Below are 21,488 nucleotides of genomic sequence, written 5' to 3'. Positions count from 1 at the left end.
ATGTTTATAGTAAACCACCACCACTTACTGCTGCTACCACTCTGCCTCTAGCAATTCTCCCTCCAACTAATACTTAAAGGGGCAACTGGGGCTGGAGAAATGCCATACAAATGACATACATTTATAAAATAAATAACAAATTATAACAAAAATTAAATTATTTATTACAATTTTTTTTTTTTTTTTTTTTAAGAAAATGCACTCACCTGCCCGGCTTTACTAAACCGATGGCCTGCCAATATCATGTGAAACGCGTATTTTCTAACCATGGGACTCTTCATGTTTATAAAGCAATGTGCCGCCTGTTCCAAAAGAAGTGCGCTTCGAAGATCAGAATCCTATTGAATGTTTAAAAGAAAATAAGGTTTCACAAAATGAAAAGCAAAAAGATAACAGGTAAGAAAACATTTACTTTCAAAAAAAAAAAGAAAACATTTACTTTCTAAAAATAATCTATAGCACTGTTTAATGTAAAAGTATCTGAGGGCAGAGATCAAGTGGCAATCCAATCTCGACGATTCTTTCTTTGAATAAGCACAAATTTTTCTCAAAATCCTTCAAAAAATTCCCTATTATGAAATATTTTCTTTTCCTTTTCATAAAGCCAAATGTCTGGTTATGATATGCAGCATGTAATAAATCTCTGAAGAAATGCAATCCCTTTTTAAATGGCAAAAAAAAGTATATAAACTGAGAATTTAATACAGGTATCCTGATTACAGATAAACCAGAAAGGAGAGCACAGAAAACAACAGATTCACACTAATCTAATTTCTTCAGGAAACTGATCTGAGATATCCAATAGCATATTTCCATCTATCCAAGAAAAAAAGGAAAGATAAAAGAGAATGTGTGTAGATTATGAAATAATCTAATCTACTGCTTTATCCTCTATTAAGTTTACTGTATCTAAAAGCAATTCTCAATTTTTGCTTAATTCAAGAATACCAAAATGACTGCTTTTCATTAAAAAGTTTAGGTTTCCCCTTCAAAGATTATCACCGTCTATTAGCATTATTAGTAAATGGTACAACTCAAATTAGTTTCCACTTCAATGGACTCCTACCTCAGTATCTACAAAAACCACATACCACATTAACATCTTCACCCATAAGGATAACCTTTCAAATGAAAGAGCCATCATCACTTTACAAATAACAGAGAAAGTAGTGAAGGATGCTGATCAAGTATCAACAACATTTTCACCAAAACTTTCTCTAGGTTTTCAGCTATTCTCAAGCTGAACTTACCATGCCCTTCCATGTGTTCTGCTGCCATTATTTTCCCCAGGGAGAGTTGAAAACAGAAAACATTTACTTTAAATGCAATAATGTCAACAAATTATAGTTACATCAAAAAAGTGCTCATAGATCATTGATTATCATAACTATCTCTGCAGTAATTACAAAATTAGAGTGGAAACAGATCTGAGGAAACAATCTAGAAAGCATTCAGTAAATGGTAGATATTATTACCTATTTCAACCCCCTTGTGACAAAAACTAATGATCAAATGTCTCTGTCCAAGTAAGATCCAAAAGCTAGTAAGTGGGAAAACCAGGAATGTACAATTGACACGCAGTTCTTAACCAAAGGTTTACGTAAGAATTACTTAGGGGAGCTAGGGAGTGCATTTTTAGTTTTTAGGAAAATGTTTTCTTCTTTGAAAACTACTTTTTTTCCTTAAAGAATAAATGTTTAAAAAAAAAAAGTGAACATTTTTCTTCCCCATTTCATGCCTCATCTGACTTGCCATCGGTAACTACAATTACCAGGTTCGTGTTATTGTGTGTCATTTCCTCCTCTCTGTATCTGTGCTTTTATGTTAAATATACACTGTTTTCTAGAAATACACATACTTTTTCACACATAAATGGTATTATACAAAATATTCTTTATCTCCATTTTTTGGACTTAATGTAGTATCATGGATATCTTTCTAAGACATCTACATCTCTTATTTCTTTTAAAGCTACATTGTATTCTATTATACAAATATACCACAATTTATTAATACAGTCCCCAGTGGACTAATACTGCTTCATACTTTCATTACTTTTGTTACTACAAAAAAGTGCTTTGAGTGATTATATATTTTTATTAGATACATTTCAGGAAGTAGAACCACTGAGTTAATGAAAGCTATGTATATAGTTCAAATTCTAATCGACAGAGCCAAACCGCTACAAAAAAAAGTAGTACCAACATATAATCTCATCAACAGAGAATGAGAGTGTAGGTTTTCCACTCTATTCAGCCAAAAATTATTTAAAAATTTTTTTACCTCTTTAGTAAAAAAAAAAAAAAAAAAAAAAAAAAGACACTTTGCTCCTCAACATACATTTAATAGTAAAGCTGGTAATCTTTTCATATGTTTAAGGGTCTTTGTATTTTTTCTGTGAATTGCTCATTTATACTCTTTTGTGAATGGGTTTTTGTGATTATGTGGTTTGTAAGAGCCCTTTGTACACTTAATCAATATTAGGCCTTTGTCATACATTTGCAAATAGTATCTCCCAGTTTTGACATGAAAGAGTTTATTCTTTAGTAGTCAAGCATACTAACTTTTGCCTCTATGGCCTCAAGATATTGCGTCAAACTAAGAAAGGATGTTACTCCTAGATTTAAAAAAAAAAATCCTTTCCTATATATTCTGCTATATATGTTTCATTTTTTCATATTATAACTTAATCAAGCTATTATTATCATACAGCAAGTAAGATAGGAATCCAACCCCAAACAGCTAGATGTCACAATACCATATAGTGAATAACCTAACATTCCTTACTAATTTTAAATGACACCTAATCATATTTATATGATATATTTAAATTCTCATTCTACTCCATTACTCTTCCTTATCACTGTAAACAGTTTCAATTTCTGTAGCTTTATAATACATCTTAATATCTGGAACAAGCAATTCCCTCTAATTACTTCTTCCTTTCAGAATTTTATTTAGGCTTTTCAATAGTATTTCACAGTCTTTAAGTGCTATAAATTGATTCCTAGTATGTACACACAAACACATGCAGTCACATACAGACATACAGCATAAATACATATTTTTTTAATTGCCTGTGAGGCTTCATTAAACTAGAAAACTTGGAAGGGCAGCAATCCTGGACATTCAAATTAAGATAAGGAACATGCCCTAGATAACTTTGAGGGTGTGTAAATGATTCTAATGTACAATCCAATTGAGACCAGCACAGTAAACCCTCAGCATTGTCAAATTTAATACTCAAGGGCTGACCAATTTAGGAGAGACCAGGAGGTCCACGGCATATATTTTTCGCTCTTGCATCCAGCATGGCAGTTGTCTGAGAAAGAACTTATCTGCTGAACTGAATGCCCTACTCCCATGACTCACTGCAACTTTGTTCTTCTGTAGTCCCTGTCTCTTATAGTGACACCTAAAGGAGAAAATATATTACTTTAAACCAAAAAATAGCCCTGAAAAAAAATGACAACTGCCCTCAGTGTTGATGGAAGAAAAATGAAAGAATTTCACAAGGTTGTAGTTTTATCTAGAAAGCAGAGGCTTTTAATGAGTTGAAGAATAAAGTTTTATTTTAGTGGTGGTTCATACCTACAATATGACAAGTATTACATATGCTCTACAAGGAACTAAGAAAAAAAAATCTGTGATACTATTTCAACAGGAATTCCAGCCTATGAACTTTGCTCATAACCCAAGAGAGAATTTTAAAAACTGCAACATTAACTTAAAATATGAGGATAAATATTGGGGGGGGATCATCTGAGGTACAGGATTCAATAAACGCTTCCATAAGAACACAATGGATGTGGACACTGTTGCATAGACTTAAATAAATCAAATCTCAAGTATGGCTTTCAGATTTTTTTCCTTGTGTAACTGTAGTACGAAAGGTGCTATGAGCTGATCAGTTTACCACAGGAACAGTTCCTCCCAAGGTGGAGAAACTTGTAAAAACTGTTATTACTATCCCTGATAGTAAAAACCCTGACTTACTGTGTTTAAATGCAGTAACAGACAAAGGGGCTATTATGACCAGAATAAAATGTTCAGCACAGACACAGTAGGGAAAAAGCATCACATCTTAAGCACCAAATTCAGACCATCCTATGTGGCGGTAACTGTGGCATGTTTTATCATTACCTGGGTTTGCTCTGTCATCCTGAGAATCCATTACAAGAATAAAATCCACTTGACCATAAATTTGCAGTCCAAAAAATAAAGCCAAAGTACAACTCCTTCCACCCAGGCATCACAGCTGTCTTTTCCAAAACAGTGCTAGCAGAAATCTGGGAAACCTAACTCACTAATGTGAAGAGTATGTAACTCTGTTGTTCCCTATCCTCAAGACAAGTGCACTTTTCACGTATTATAATCATACAATAAATACAATTAGTAGTTAAAATTTAACATAACTTTACGCATACTATGCCTAGTTGTCTTTGCTTTCAAAGAAATATCTGAAAGATATAGCACAAAAAAACCACTGGGAATGACAATTTCTGGGGAAACATACCACCACTCATCCCACCTCTCACCCCAAAACAATGACTATAAGTTTCTTCAAATTTGATGACAAAACAAATCATCCAGGTTTGAAAAATTTGTGAAAGGAAGAAAGAATAATGACAGAAAATAACAAGGTTGTAATGCAGACAGAAGAATTTGGTCCAAATTATTTTTATTCAAGCTCCTAAAACCATAAATTCCCTTACATTCACCTAGACTGAAAAACAGCAACATATTCAAACCCAAGTTAAGATTATTTGTTACAATACAAAACATGAACACACTCAAGAATCTATATTCACTTCTACTAAATAGTTTATGTCTAGCAACTGTTCATACTGGCCAGTGTCCATGCAATATCAATTATTCGACATTGTTAACATCATCCCTTAACCTAATTAGTTATATCTTACAGAAACCTTTTTAGAATAATTAATGTTCAGTTCAAAAAACATATGTAAATTATATACCATGTGCCAAGGCTAGAGTCAGGCACCGAGAATAAATATGTAGAAGACAACACAATTCCCTACCCTCAAGAACTTAAATATAATTTCTAATAAAATATGACAAGTCAGGTATTACAGCATTATATGAGAGGGGAGGATAGAGACAGTTAGGATAACCTGGGGTATTGCAGATGACTATCTGAAGGACATGACTGATTTAAGGACTAGCAGACAAGGGACCAAAGAGGAAAAGGGCCACAGTCCAGAAGGACATTACAGACATGAACCAGGAGAGCAGGAAGGGGGGGGGAGGGAAGTAAATTATGTTTAAGAAATTTAAAAAAAGGGGCGCCTGGGTGGCTCAGTCATTAAGCTTCTGCCTTCAGCTCGGGTCATGATTCCCAGGGTCCTGGGATGGAGCCCCACATTGGGCTCCCTGCTCTGTGGGAAGCCTGCTTCTCCCTCTCCCACTCCTCCTGCTTGCGTTCCCTCTCTCGCTGTGTCTCTCTCTGTCAAATAAATAAATAAAATCTTAAAAAAAAAAAAAAAGAAATTTAGGAGGGGCGGAGCAAGATGGCAGAGGAGTAGGAGACCCGGATTTCGTCTGGTCTCAGGAATTCAGCTGGAGACGGATCAAACCATTCTAAACACCTACAAACTCAACAGGAAATCAAAGAAAAGAATAGCAACAACTCTGAACAGAAAAGCGACCACTTTCTGGAAGGTAGGACGTGCAGAGAAATGAATCTCAGGCGATATTCGGGAGGATAGATGGCGGGGGAGGGGGCTTCCATTCGCCGCTTCTGGCAAGTGATAGAGCCGCGGAGCACAAAATCAGAACTTTTAGAAGTCGGCTCCGCTGAGGGACATCGCTCCAGGGGCTAAGTGGGGGGTGGAACCCTCGCGGGACAGTGTGGTCACAGAAAGACCGGGGGTGCCTGAGTGCGGCAGAGTTCCCAGGTATCGGTGCAGGGAAGCCGGCTGCAGAGACGGAGCAGAAGTGTGGGCTCTCAGCTCGGGGTTCCCATAAACTGATTCGGGGCACAGTCGGGCCACTGCTCCTCCAGCAGGAACCCAACAAGCGGCAGATCCGGGGTGACTCCCCTTCCTCCCCCAGGAGGAGCAGCGGGGGAGCAAACGGCAGGGATCTGCTGGGTTTGGAGACTCCACACCGAGTCAGGTGCCAGAGATAGAAACGCTCGGTCACAGGCCGCGTGAGCACGGAGTGCGGCCAGAGACCGGGGAGATGGGAGTGAATGACTGCTTTTCTCTGGGAGCGCACTGAGGAGCGGGGCCCCGAGTTCTCGGTTTCTCCCGGGCAGAGATTGGGAGGCCGCCATCGTCAGTCACTTTCGTCCTCCAAAGCTGTTCGGAAAGCTGGCAGGGAACAAAAGTTCCCAAGAGCAAACCTGAGCAGATTATTTAGCCCGAACCAGCAAGGACGGGACAATTCCACCTCCGGCAAAGACATCTGGGAACCACGGCAACAGGCCCCTCCCCCAGAAGATTAGCAAGAACTGCCACCCAAGACCAAGTTTACTGATCAATGAGAACGGCAGAACTCCAGCGCTAGGGGAATACTGCACATAGAATTCATGGCTTTTTTACCATGATTCTTTAGTCTTTCAAAGTTAATTTTTTAACTTTTTTTTTAATGCTTTTTCCATTTTTCAACCAACATCTTATCAATCCCTTTTTTAAAAAACATTTTTATTTTTCATTTTTAGAGTCATACTCTATCCCTTCATAGTAGTTACCCTTATTTTTGGCATATATATGTAAGTTGTTCTCTCTTTAAAATTTTGAGATACAGTTTCTTCTAACAGATCAAAATATACCCTAAATCTCTAGTGTATGGCTTTGTTCTAGTCTCCTGCCTGATCATATTCTCTCCCTTTTTTTTCTTAAATCTTCTTCTTTTTTCAAACAACTTATCAATTCCTTTTATAAAATTTTTTATAATTTTCATCTTTACAGTCATATTCCATCCTTTCATCGTATCAACCCTTATTTTTGTACATATATAAGTTTTTCTTTCTTTAAAATTAAGGGAGGCACTTTCTTCTAACAGACCAAAATACACCCAAAATCTAGTGTGTGGCACTGATCTATGAACCAGCCTGATCATATTTGCTTATATTGTTTTTTTTTGTTTTGTTCTGTTTTTGTTTGTTTTTATCTTTTTCTTTTTTCTTACTTTCCCTTTCTTTTCCCCCAAATTCAGGTCTTTTCTGATTTGTTTAGAGTATATTTTCTGGGGACATTGTTACCCTGTTAGCATTTTGTTCTCTCATTCATCTATTCTCCTCTGGACAAAATGACAAGACAGAAAAAAATCACTTCAACAAAAAGAACAAGAGGTAGTACCGACTTGCGAGGGAACTGCTCAATACGGACATTAGTACAATGTCGGACCTAGAGTTCAGAATCATGATTTTAAAGATACCAGCTGGGCTTGAAAAAAGCATGGAAGTTATTAAAGAAACCTTTCTGGAAAATTAAAGAACTAAAATCTATCCAAGTCAAAATCAAAAAGACTATTAATGAGGTGCAATAAAAAATGGGGGCACTAACTGCTAGGATAAATGAGTCAGAAGAGAGAAGCAGTGATATAGAAGACCAAATGATGGAAAATACAGAAGCTGAGAAAAAGAGAGATAAACAACTACTGGATCACGAGGGCAGAGTTCTAGAGATGAGCAATACCATAATATGAAACAACATTAGAATAATTGGAATCCCAGAAGAAGAAAGACAGAGGGGGGCAGAAGGTATATTGGAGCAAATTATAACAGAGAACTTCCCTAATTGGGGGAAGGAAACAGGCATCAAAATCCAGGAGGCACAGAGAACCCCTCTCAAAATCAATAAAAAAAGTCAACACCCCAACATCAAATAGTAAAACTTACGAGTCTCAGAGACAAAGAGAAAATCCTGAAAGCAGCTCGGGAGAAGAGATATGTAACCTACAATGGTAGAAACATTAGATTGGCAACAGACCTATCCACAGAGACCTGGCAGGCCAGAAAGGACAGGCATGATAGCTTCAGAGCACTAAATGAGAAAAATATGCAGCCAAGAATACTATATCCAGCTAGGCTGTCATTGAAAATAGAAGGAGAGATAAAAAGCTTCCAGGACAAACAAAAACTAAAGGAATTTGCAAACACGAAACCAGCCCTACAAGAAATCTTGAAAGGGGTCCTCTGAGCAAAGAGAGCCTAAAAGCAACATAGACCAGAAAGGAACAGAGATAATATACACTAACAGTTACCTTACAGGCAATACAATGGCACTAAATTCATATCTTTAATAGTTACCCTGAATGTAAATGGGCTAAATGCCCCAATCAAAAGACACAGGCTATCAGATTGGATAAAAAAACAAGACCCATCGATATGCTGTCTGCAAGAGACTCAATTTAGACCCAAAGACACCCCCACATTGAAAGTGAGGGGGTGGAAAACCATTTACCATGCTAATGGACACCAAAAGAAAGCTGGGGTGGCAATCCTTATATCAGACAAATTAGATTTTAAACCAAAGACTGTAATAAGAGATGAGGAAGGACACTATATCCTACTTAAACGGTCTATCCAACAAGAAGATCTAACAACTGTAAATATGCCCCTAACATGGGAGCAGCCAATTATATAAGGCAATTAATAACAAAAGCAAAAAAACACATCGACAACTTACAATAATAGTGGGGGACTTTAACACCCCCCTCACTGAAATGGACAGATCATCTAAGCAAAAGATCAACAAGGAAATAAAGACTTTAAATGACACAATGGACCAAATGGACTTCACAGACATATTCAGAACATTCCATCCCAAAGCAACGGAATACACATTCTTCTCTAGTGCCCCTGGAACATTCTCCAGAATAGATCACATCCTAGGTCACAAATCAGGTCTCAACCGGTACCAAAAGACTGGGATTATTCCCTGCATATTTTTAGACCACAATGCTTTGAAACTAGAACTCAATCACAAAAGGAAAGTCGGAAAGAACTCAAATACATGGAGGCTAAAGAGCATTCTACTAAAGAATGAATGGGTCAACCAGGAAATAAAAGAAAAATTAAAAAATTCATGGAGGGTGCCTGGGTGGCTTGGTTGGGCGACTGCCGTCTGCTCAGGTCATGATCCTGGAGTCCCAGGATCAAGTCCCACATCGGGCTCCCTGCTCAGTGGGGGGGTCTGCTTCTCCCTCTGACCCTCTTCCCTCTCGTGCTCTATCTCATTCTCTCTCTCTCAAATAAATAAATAAAATCTTAAAAAAAATAAATTTAAATAAATTTAAAAAAATAAAAAATTCATGGAAACCAATGAAAATGAAAACACAACTGTTCAAAATCTTTGGGATGCAGCAAAGGCAGTCCTAAGAGGAAAGTATATAGCAATACAAGCCTTTCTCAAGAAACAAGAAAGGTCTCAAATACACAATCTAACCCTACACCTAAAGGAGCTAGAGAAAAAACGGCAAATAAAGTCTAAACCCACCAAGAGAAGAGAAATAATAAAGATCAGAGCAGGAATCAATGAAATAGAAACCAAAAGAAGAGTAGAACAGATCAACAAAACTGGGAGCTGGTTCTTTGAAAGAATTAACAAGATTCATAAACCCCTGGCCAGACTTATCAAAAAGAAAAGAGAAAGGACCCAAATCAACAAAATCATGAATGAAAGAGGAGATCACAACCAACACCAAAGAAATACAAACAATTATAAGAACATATTATGAGCAACTCTATGCCAGCAAATTAGATAATGTGGAAGAAATGGATGCATTCCTAGAGATGTATCAACTACCAAAACTGAACCAGGAAGAAATAGAAAACCTGAACAGACCTATAACCACTAAGGAAATTGAAGCAGTACTCAAAAATCTCCCAACAAACAAAAGCCCAGGGACAGATGGCTTCCCAGGGGAATTTCACCAAACATTTCAAGAAGAATTAAACCTATTCTTCTGAAACTGTTCCAAAAAATAGAAATGGAAGGAAAACTTCCAAACTCATTTTATGAGACCACCATTACCTTGATCCCAAAACTAGACAAAGAAAAGGAGAATTACAGACCAATATCCTTGATGAACATGGATGCAAAAATTCTCACCAAAATACTAGCCAATAGGATCCAACAGTACATTAAAAGGATTATTCAACACGACCAAGTGGGATTTATACCTGGGCTGCACAGCTGGTTCAACAACAGCAAATCAATGTGATACATTAACAAAAGAAAGAACAAGAATCATATGATCCTCTCAATAGACACAGAAAAAGCATTTGACAAAGTACAGCATCCTTTCTTGATCAAAACTCTTCAAAGTATAGGGATAGAAGGTACATACCTCAATATCATAAAAGCCATCCATGAAAAACCTACAGCAAATATCATTCTCAATGGGGAAAAACTGAGAGCTTTACCCCTAAGGTCAGGAATGCAGCAGGGATGTCCACTATTACCACTGCTATTCAACATAGTATTAGAAGTCCTAGCCACAGCAATCAGACAACAAAAAGAAATCAAAGGCATCCAAATCGGCAAAGAGGAAGTCAAACTCTCACTCTTTGCAGATGATATGATATTTTATGTGGAAAACCCAAAAGACTCCACCCCAAAACTGCTAGAACTCATACAGGAATTCAGTAAAGTAGCAGGATATAAAATCAATGCACAGAAATCAGTGGCATTTCTATACACCAAGAACAAGACAGAAGAAAGAGAAATTAAGGAGTTGATCCCATTTACAATTGCACCCAAAACCATAAGATACCTAGGAATAAATCTAACCAAAGAGGCAAAGGATCTGTACTCAGAAAAGTATAAAATACTCATGAAAGAAATTGAGGAAGACACAAAGAAATGGAAAAACGTTCCATGCTCATGGATTGGAAAAACAAATATTGTGAAGATGTCAATGCTACCTAGAGCAATCTACACATTCAATGCAATCCCCATCAAAATACCATCCACTTTTTTCAAAGAAATGGAACAAATAATCCTAAAATTTGTTTGGAACCAGAAAAGACCCCGAATAGCCAGAGGAATGTTGAAAAAGAAAAGCAAAGCTGGCGGCATCACAATTCCGGACTTCCAGCTCTATTACAAAGCTGTCATCATCAAGACAGTATGGTACTGGCACAAAAACAGACACACAGATCAATGGAACAGAATAGAGAGCCCAGAAATGGACCCTCAACTCTATGGTCAACTAATCTTTGACAAAGCAGGAAAGAATGTCCAATGGAAAAGACTGTCTCTTCAACAAATGGTGTCAGGAAAATTGGACGGCCACATGCAGAAGAATGAAACTGGACCATTTCCTTACACCACATACAAAAATAGACTCAAAATGGTTGAAAGACCTCAATGTGAGACAGGAGTCCATCAAAATCCTAAAGGAGAACACAAGCAGCAACCTCTTCGACCTCAGCCGCAGCAACTTCTTCCTAGAAACATCGCCAAAGGCAAGGGAAACAAGGGCAAAACTGAACTATTGGGACTTCATCAAGATAAAAAGCTTTTGCACAGCAAAAGAAACAAGTCAACAAAACCAAAAGAAGGGCGCCTGGGCGGCTCAGTTGGTTAAGCAACTGCCTTCAGCTCAGGTCATGATCCTGGAGTCCCGGGATCGAGTCCCACATCAGGCTCCCTGCTCTGCGGGGAGTCTGCTTCTCCCTCTGACCCTCTTCCCTCTCGTGCTCTCTATCTCTCATTCTCTCTCTCTCAAATAAATAATAAAAAAATAAAATCTTAAAAAAAAAAAACAAAAGAAAACAAAAAAAAAAAAACAAAAAACAAAAGAAAACCAACAGAATGGGAGAAAATATTTGCAAATGACATATCAGATAAAGGGCTAGTATCCAAAATCTATAAAGAACTTATCAAACTCAACACCCAAAGAACAAATAATCCAATCAAGAAATGGGCAGAAGACATGAACAGACATTTTTCCAAAGAAGACATCCAAATGGTCCACACACACATGAAAAAGTGCTCAGCATCGCTCGGCATCAGGGAAATCCAAATCAAAACCTCCATGAGATACCACCTCACACCAGTCAGGATGGCTAAAATTAACAAGTCAGGAAACGACAGATGTTGGCGGGGATGTGGAGAAAGGGGAACCCTCCCACACTATTGGTGGGAATGCAAGCTGGTGCAGCCACTCGGGAAAACAGTATGGAGGTTCCTCAAAAAGTTGAAAATAGAGCTACCATATGATCCAGCAATTGCACTACTGAGTATTTACCCCAGGAATACAAATGTAGGGATCCAAAGGGGTACGTGCACCCCGATGTTTACAGCAGCAATGTCCACAAAAGCCACACTGTGGAAAGAACCAAGATGTCCATCGACAGATGAATGGATAAAGAAGATGTGGTATATAGATATATATATATATACACACATATATATATATAGACACACACACACACACACACACACACACACACACACACACACACACACACAATGGAATATTATGCAGCCATCAAAAGGAATGAAATCTTGCCATTTGCAATGATGTGGCTGGAACTGGAGGGTATTATGCTGAGTGAAGTAAGTTAATCAGAGAAAGACATGTATCATATGACCTCATTGATAAGAGGAATTCTTAATCTCAGGAAACAAACTGAGGGTTGCTGGAGTGTTGCGGGGTGGGAGGGTGGGGTGGCTGGGTGATAGACATTGGGTGCTATGGTGAGCACTGTGAATTGTGTAAGACTGTTGAATCACAGACCTGTACGTCTGAAACAAATAATACATTATATGTTTAAAAAAGAAGAAGAAGAAGAAGAAGATAGCAGGAGGGGAAGAATGAAGAGGGGGAAATCGGAGGGGGAGACCAACCATGAGAGACTATGGACTCTGAGAAACAAGCTGAGGGTTCTAGAGGGGAGGGGGTAGGGGGATGGGTTAGCCTGGTGATGGGTATTAAAGAGGACACGTTCTGCATGGAGCACTGGGTGTTATATGCAAACAATGAATCATGGAACACTACATCAAAAACAAATGATATAATGTATAGTGATTAACATAATAATTTAAAAAAGATAAAAAAAAAGAAATTGAAGATAACACAAATAAATGGAAAGATATTCCATGATCATGTACTGGAAGAATTACTATTATTAAAATTACCATACTTCCAAAGCAATCTACAGATTCAATACAATCCCCACCAAAATACCAACTGCATTTTTCACAGAAATAGGACAAATAATACTAAAATTTGTACGGAACCACAAAAGACCCCAAAGCAATCTTGAGAAAAAAGAACAAAGCTAGAGATATCACAGTTCCAGATTATAAGACACACTACAAAGCTATAAAAATCAAAACAGCATGGTACTGGCACAAAAATGAGTCACTTTGACCAACGGAACAGAGTAGACAGTCCAAAAATAAATTCATCCTTATATGATCAATCCATCTATGACAAAGGAGGCAAGAATATACAACAGGGGAAAGTCTCTTCAATAAATGGTGCTGGGAAAACTGGACAACTACATGGAAAAGAATGAAACTGGATCACTTTCTTACACCATACACAAAAATAAGCTCAAGATAGATTGAAGACCTAAATGTGAGACCTGATGTCATAAAAATCCTAGAAGATAATGCAGTAATTTCTCTGACACTGACCATAACAGCATTTTTCTAGATATGTCTCCTAAGACAAGGGAAACAAAAGCAAAAATAAACTATTGGGACTACATCAAAATAAAAAGCTTTTGCATAGTGAAAAGAAACCATCAAAACAAAAAAGGCAGGGGCGCCTGGGTGGCTCAGTTGGTTAAGCAACTGCCTTCGGCTCAGGTCATGATCCTGGAGTCCCGGGATCGAGTCCCACATCGGGCTCCCTGCTCAGCGGGGAGTCTGCTTCTCCCTCTGACCCGCTTCCCTCTCGAGCTCTCCATCTCTCATTCCCTCTCTCTCTCTCTCAAATAAATAAATAAATAAATAAATAAATAAATAAATAGAAATAACTTTAAAAAAAAAAAAGGCAACCTACTGACTGGGAGAAGATATTTGCAAATGATATACCCAATAAGGGATTAATATCCAAAATATATAAAGAACTTAACGACTCAACACCAAAACATAAACAATCCCATTAAAAAGTGGGCAGAGGACCTAAATAGACATTTCTCCAAAGAAGACATACAGATGGCCAACAAACTCATGAAAAGACGCTCAACATTACTCATCATCAGGGAAATGCAAATCAAAACCACAATGAGATATCACCTTATACCTGTCAGAATGGCTAAAATAAAAAAGAAAAGAAATAACAAATATTGGCAAGGATGTGGAGAGAAAGGAACCCTCATGCCCTGCTGGGAATACAAATTGTTATGGCCACTGTGGAAAACAGTATGGAAGTTCCTCTAAAAAACTAAAAATAGAAATATCATATGATCCAATAACTCCACTAGTGGGTTTTTACCCAAAGAAAATGAAACCACTGATTCAAAGAACTATATGGACCCTTATGTTTATTGCAGCATTTATTTACAATAGCCAAAATACGGAAGCAACCCAAGTGTCCACTGATAGACAAATGGATAAGGAAGATGTGGTTTATATATATACAATAGAACATTCACAGCCATAAAAAAGAATGAACTCTTGCCATTTGCAACAACATATAGAAGGTCCTAGAGGGTATTATACTAAGTGAAACAAGTCAGACTGAGAAAGACAAAGACCATATGACTTCATTCATATGTGGAAACTTAAAAACAAAACAAATGAATTAAAAAAAAGCAGAATCAGACCTATAAATACAGAGAACAAACTGAAGGTTGCCAGAGGGAAGGGAATAAGGAAATGGGCAAAACAAATGAAGGGGAGTGGGAGATACAGGCTTCCAGTTATGGAATGAATAAGTCACAGGAATAAAAGGCAGCATAAGGAATATACTCAATGATACTGTAATACTGTTGTATGTGACAGATAGTAACTATACCTGTGGTGAGCAGAACCTAAAGTATAAAGAAGTTGAATCACTATGTTGTACATTTGAAACTAATGTAACATGGTATGTCAACTATACTCAAAGTAAAAAATTAAAAAACAAAAAAAGAACCTAAATAAATCAATATTGCTATGCATAAGTCAAAATCTAATTCATAAAAGATGTACATGTTGGTACTTAATAATAATGTAGACTTAAAATATAGAAATAAAATTAATTCAACAAATAAGTAACCATACTGTAAAGTCCCAAAAAGAAATTTCCCTCTACTCTCATGTTTTGCACACTCTCTCAAAAAAAAGAAACATTTTTTAAAATTTATGAAACATTACTGAAGTAAATACTACACATTTTTAGTACCTCACTAGTCAACCGTATTAGGAGAGCTGCAGCCTCTGAATATTTGCTTTGGCTTTTTAAGATTTCAGCACTAAGCAATACACATCTCTCAGCCAATACCATATTCCTAAAGAAAAAAAAAGACAAGAAAAATATAATTAGCACTACAGTAATACCTTATTACATCGCAGTAACTATGTGTTCTCACAGAGGGCTGTATCTGCTGCCAGAATCTCTAAATACATTCTAGAATAGATTGTAAAGTTTAAGAGGTGGGATCCAAAACTGGCTCCACCACTTATTAGCTGCGGCCCTAAAGCAAGTGAAACTCTTCAAGTTTCACTCTCCTCATCTGTAAATGAAGATAGTAATCGTACTCGCCATTTCATAGATTTCATTGTTATGAAGATTCAATGAGTGTGTAAATTATTTTGGCATAGTGGCAAATTCCGGGCACACAAAAAAATGTTAATGATTATTAGTGCTGTGTTGTAAACGCACTGCTATTACTACTATCACTACTCCTTAAACAATATTGTAAGAGACAGAATTACCTCTATATCTGTCTTCCAACCCATCCATTCTACATAGAACAGTCAGATCAATCTTTCTGAAAAATAACTTTTATTACATCAAGCCTCTTACAGAATATTCAAGAACTCTCCATTTGCTACTACATAAATTTTAACTACAGCTTAACAACAATGATAAATGAGAATGAAGGCTCCCCACACCAATACCTTTCAAACACCTTTTCATATACATCCTCTAACCTAGCCAGGACCCTATTCCCTTTCACCAGTGATGATGCATCCAAAACAATATTTCTGCCAATCACAATTCCTGAAATGTCTTCATGGCTGTCAAATCCGAACCACCTTTCTTTCAGATCCATTCCTCAAAAATCCTATGAAACCTCTCTGACCACTTTCTGGATCAGTTCAGTCTCCTCACAGGTGGCAAGTTCTAACTCCTATGGAGTTCTGACAGAGCTCATTATGTGTACAAAACACTTCTCATTTTCTTCCCTGGACTATTATTTAACTCTTTGTGTTCTGCCTATTTAACAAGAAAAGTTCAAAATGGCTAACCCCTGGCTTAAGAGTAGTTTAGGTTAGAAATGTCCCCACAATAAAATCACCCTCACTGTAACATATAACGTCAACATTACATATAACAAATTCCTAACCACAAATCCAAACAAAATAGGAAGAGAAAGGACGTAATAAAACACTAGTTTTAAAAAATCACCTCATCTTGTCTCTGAGTATATTAACTTGATTCGGGAGCTTGTTTAAATTTAAAGCATGAAAAACAAAGAACCATTTATACCTAATAACAATATAAGTGTTAAATTTACCTCTAAATGGATAGAACATAAACATTCTAGTCACCTACTTGCAGATATCCCTATATGTCTGGATTGCTGTATCCATGTAATGCGCAGGGTATGGCCTAGGTGCTCCTGGCTGAAGAAAAGCGGACACTGCTGCCATTTCCTAAAGTAAAAGACATTATTTATACTACTTCAAAAGGAGAAATATTCTTATTATTAAGCATTTGGAAGCCTACAAATTGGACTGAAGTTTACTGGAGCTTTTTATGTATGCAAATGTATAAATTTCATGGATTAATGCAGACTTAAAAAATAAGTTTTTATAGACTACAAGAATTTTCAGGTATTCATATGCTATAGGAGATATGACTTTATTTTACAGGGTGAAACTATTTTCTCTCATATAATTGCTACTAATACCTCTACCTAAATGATTTAAATATGGTATTTATCAGATTGTAGATAAAAATGAAAAAGCTTACATACCATAAAACCATAGAAATCTTTTGCCGTACCTTTATAAAATTCTACCCATATACAAATATTCAATTAGCAGTTACATAATGTACATGTTATAAATTCATACCTATGTTGTATTTATGAAATAACATTAAGTATTTATGATTTCATATTCATATAGTCATTATTTTAGATGAGGTTAGAGAATGTCTGGCCAAGGACAAATTATATAAGTTTTTAAGCACTTCAACTCATAAAGATTTCAGTTCCTGAACAAGGTTTTCAAAAGTTAGCAGACGTTTTTCATTAAAAATATTATAGAAATAAAAATATAATTTTGCTATTTTAGCTTTACATTAGTTACCTATTTTAGTTTTATACATACATAATATTAAAACAAATGCAAAATAAGTGGCAATTTTTAAACGAGTGTCTACATGATCATTTCCAATGAAATATTTATTCTTATACATTTTTGTTCTTCACGCTTTTGTTTACAAGCTTATATATTTTTAAAGTGATTATGTAGAAAGGAACAGTGTTAATTTTACTCTTTTCTACACACAGAAAGCAGATTATGCATTTATGTATGACAACTTTTTTAAAAAATGTTATAAGGCGCCTGGGTGGCTCAGTTGGTTGAGCGACTGCCTTCGGCTCAGGTCATGATCCTGGAGTCCTGGGATTGAGTCCCTCATCGGGCTCCCTGCTCAGCGGGGAGTCTGCTTCTCCCTCTGACCCTCTTCCCTCTCGTGCTCTCTATCTCTCATTCTCTCTCTCTCAAATAAATAAATAAAATCTTTAAAAAAAAAAAGGCAAACAAGTAAAGAAAATTCTTTCTTGGAGCATAGTTAAGCAGTCGGTTAAGCATCCAACTCTTGATACCAGCTCAGGTCATGATCTCAGGATGAGATGGTGCCCCACATCAGGCTCCCTGCTGGGCATGGAACCTGCTTAAGATTCTCTTTCCCCCTCTTCCCTGTACCCCTCCCCCCCATTTTCGCTCTCTCTAAAAAAAAAAAAAAAAAATACTGCCACACCAAGGTTTACATATCAATTATAAAAACTAACATAGTTGATGCTTACAGCTCTTTACATACAAAGGAGTATGCTAGACACAGCACAGGCCTTATACCTTATCTAACCTTATGCCATTAGGATTCACATTTTAACAGGCAAAAAAATTGAGGCTTAGAGATGTTCAATATTAGCCTCAGATGACAGTCTGTCTCACACCAAAGTACATGTTCTTAACTGATATATATAATCATACGTTAAAAAAAAAAAATTTAAGCAATTTTAAAAGATTTTTCAATAGGTCTAAAAGTTTCTGCTAAAATAAAGTTTCACTCAATATAATAACTGAAATTCAAATTAAATTTTCCATACACAAAAATTAGAATGTACTAGCCAAAGCTAAGACATCAACTCTCATATATGACATACTTAAATATACTAGTTTGATGAAAATCCATCAACTCAGCATAAACTAATTCAAAACCTATAAAGCATTATATCCTCTTTGAGTACAACTTCATCCCTAGGTATTTTGCTTGCCGTTTCATAAACATAAATTTCTAAATCATTTATGATAACAGAAGAAATTATACCAACCAAGGCACCAGCTGCATAAAGCATTGCTTGATCATTAAGAAAATCTTTCTTTGCAGTATGATAGCAGCTATAAGCCAAATCATAATGCTGCACCAAAAAGCATAAGTCAGCCATTTTTCGGATTTGAAGCTCTGGTGCTTCTGGTGGATACCTGTAAATATAAAATAAATTTAAAAAGTAATTTGTAATTTATGATCTCTAAACCATTAAATATTATAAAATGTCTTAACAAGCTGTTCAACTGTCTAAAACATTAGGAAAACGAATCTGGTCTTACAAGAATTCTATCTCCAACAAGAGACTGTCATTTCTCAGAGATATTTGGAAACAATTATATTTATATAATTTATAGCCCTATACTGAGAACTTCTCAACAGCAGGCAAGCATTTTCTCCATAGTCAAGTTATGAAGCAAATGGTTAATTCTAGGTGACTAACTTTATATATAACCAAGAAAAACATAAAAACCCAAAATGAATTTTATTTTCCCTTAAAACAAGATTTTATATTAATGAAAACTGTCTAAATGTATGCCATGACTCAGAATCACTAGACCATATTTTACTTTAGATGAGTTATTAATGGATACTTAATCTAACTTCATCTTTTTACAAATAGGGAAAGAAACCCAAAGTAAGGGACTTTCCCAGTTCTTATTTATTTTTAGATATCTAATTACCTAATGGTTTAAAAAAACTTTTTACTATAATTAACTTATAGTCACTGTTCTTATCTACTTCAGTTTCAACCAATATGAAACTAAAAATCTAAAAAGATAATCATTTTTTGCCGGACATCACAGAGTCAAACACCAGGCAGAGTTAAACACAGGAAAAACAAAAACAGTAATATTTTACTCACAGCAATCCAGATGTATTTTTCAGCTCGTTAATGCTTTTTTCTGGAACTTTACTGCCACTAAACCATTTTTTAGTTGCAGAAAATAGAGATCGACTTAAACCTTTTCTTGATATTAGCTACCAAAAAAGATTGTTACAAATATGAGAATTTAATAATTTACTTTTACATACAAAAGAATTCTAAATAACTAAAAGCTTTAAAAGTGAGCAAATATTCATTTTAACAACATCGATTTAAAGAAAATTGTTCAATATACTAGCAAAATCCTTAGTGTAAATGAGTAAGTACCTTCCAGGATTTAACAAAATTTCATCACTAACAGTGACACCAAAAAATCCTAATATTGATCTATCTTAAAAAAAAAAGTCAAATACTTTAAATAACTTACACTACTATATTCCCAAGTTTACTCTTCGCTGAAATTTTAAAAATACTAATCCGAACAATTAAAGCTTACCTGATCATTTAATTGCCGAATTGTTTTCTCTATATGGGGCAAAAGGCCCCGAAACGTGAACTCTTGTATAAATTGTCGAATTCTATCATGATCAGTAAGAGTTAAACATGCACCATGAATAATTCCAGTATTTGCTTTCTTTGTTTCATGTAATGAAGCAGATTTTACATGATCTGGGCCATCAATGCTGTTAGAAGGGTCACTGGATGAGTCCAACTGAAGTGGGTGAGCTCTAAAGTTATTTGGTAAGCCATCTACTGAAAAACAGATCTTTCTTTTACTCTCAGAATGCAAGAGAAAATTGTGATATTACTACCATACTGCTAAAGAAAAAAAAGAACAATGTTGGAACCCTTTATCTTTCTGTATATCTTATAAGTCTAAGATATAATAAGATTAACATTTTCCCTCCTAAAATTATAGAACTTGGGTTAATACTTGTTACACATAATAGAAATTTAAAGATTCATGTAAATAAAAGAAAAATACAGTGTTAAAATAATAGAGTCATTCTAAATAACACAGCTAATAAAAATTTTTAACAAAAGAAATTTTAGAGCTGTCACCATCAAAACTGTAATTTAAAATACAGAAATAAAGCTCTCAAAATCATGTCAACTTTGGGAATAATTAATGCTGCACACAGTATCTTCCCCCTTGCTTTCTACAAATAACTTAAAAGAAATATGAGGGGCGCCTGGGTGGCTCAGTTGTTAAGCATCTGCCTTCGGCTCAGGTCATGATCCCAGGGTCCTGGGATCGAGCCCTGCATCAGGCTCCCTGCTCTGCAGGAAGCCTGCTTCTCCCTCTCCCACTCCCCCTGCTTGTGTTCCCTCTCTCGCTATGTCTCTGTCAAATAAATAAATAAAATCTTTAAAAAAGAAAAGAAAAAAATAAAAGAAATATATTACTCATAAATTTTTAAATGTCAAAAAAAGTCAAACTCAAATGATCCAAAAAATTCTTCAAAGGAAAAGCTAATCTACCCATTTTTTTACTATGAAAATTTCCCTCATCTTTTATCTGTAAGGATTAGCATGTTGTGAGAACAGTGCATATTTCCAATCAAAAGAGAAACTTAGAGAAAGTATATCAAGACCTTTGACTTCGTTATCTAATCCATCCAATGAAAGCAAGTTACTATCAGAATTCTTATTTGAAGTTATAGTACAAGGGCCATCTTCATATGATTCCTATCAAAATAAAATAAAAAAGCATTAGCAGTTATAGTTAATCATTAGTTTAAGATACCACCAAATCCATCAACAACTTCTGCTAACTGTAAGCCTCATCTACTTGTTTTAGCAAAACACTCTTTCCAGTCCTTCAAATTCTGAACTTCTTCCATCTTATCATTCCAATCCACACCTCCTATATTCCTAACTTCCCTTTCACATTCAATCTACTACCCTAATTCTTCTGACTTCAAATGATCTCTATCTCAGTTTTCCTGTTTACATATGA

General features: G+C 35.9%; 1 protein-coding gene across 3 annotated transcripts in view; it reads right to left on the bottom strand.

Moving 5' to 3' along the window:
- Positions 1–21,488, bottom strand: part of TRAPPC8 (trafficking protein particle complex subunit 8) — an 87,761-nt gene that overhangs the window by 44,547 nt on the left and 21,726 nt on the right. For 2 of the 3 annotated variants that reach the window (XM_028098147.2, XM_028098145.2), the window contains exons 6-12: positions 21,124–21,217; positions 20,025–20,281; positions 19,568–19,683; positions 18,707–18,857; positions 16,696–16,796; positions 15,319–15,424; positions 207–338 (exon numbers count right to left, since the gene is read on the bottom strand). In XM_028098147.2, coding sequence (XP_027953948.1) covers positions 207–338; positions 15,319–15,424; positions 16,696–16,796; positions 18,707–18,857; positions 19,568–19,683; positions 20,025–20,281; positions 21,124–21,217 — 957 coding nt within the window. The remainder of the gene's footprint in view (positions 1–206; positions 339–15,318; positions 15,425–16,695; positions 16,797–18,706; positions 18,858–19,567; positions 19,684–20,024; positions 20,282–21,123; positions 21,218–21,488) is intronic. The other variant, XM_028098146.2, reaches the window with a different exon arrangement.

Source organism: Eumetopias jubatus, unplaced genomic scaffold (assembly GCF_037043125.1).
Source record: "Eumetopias jubatus isolate StellerSeaLion01/CBP00866 unplaced genomic scaffold, mEumJub1_p1.0 scaffold_16, whole genome shotgun sequence".
Taxonomy (NCBI): domain Eukaryota; kingdom Metazoa; phylum Chordata; class Mammalia; order Carnivora; family Otariidae; genus Eumetopias; species Eumetopias jubatus.
The sequence above is the reverse complement of the archived record's forward strand: the minus strand, read 5'-3'. Positions and strand labels throughout refer to the sequence as shown.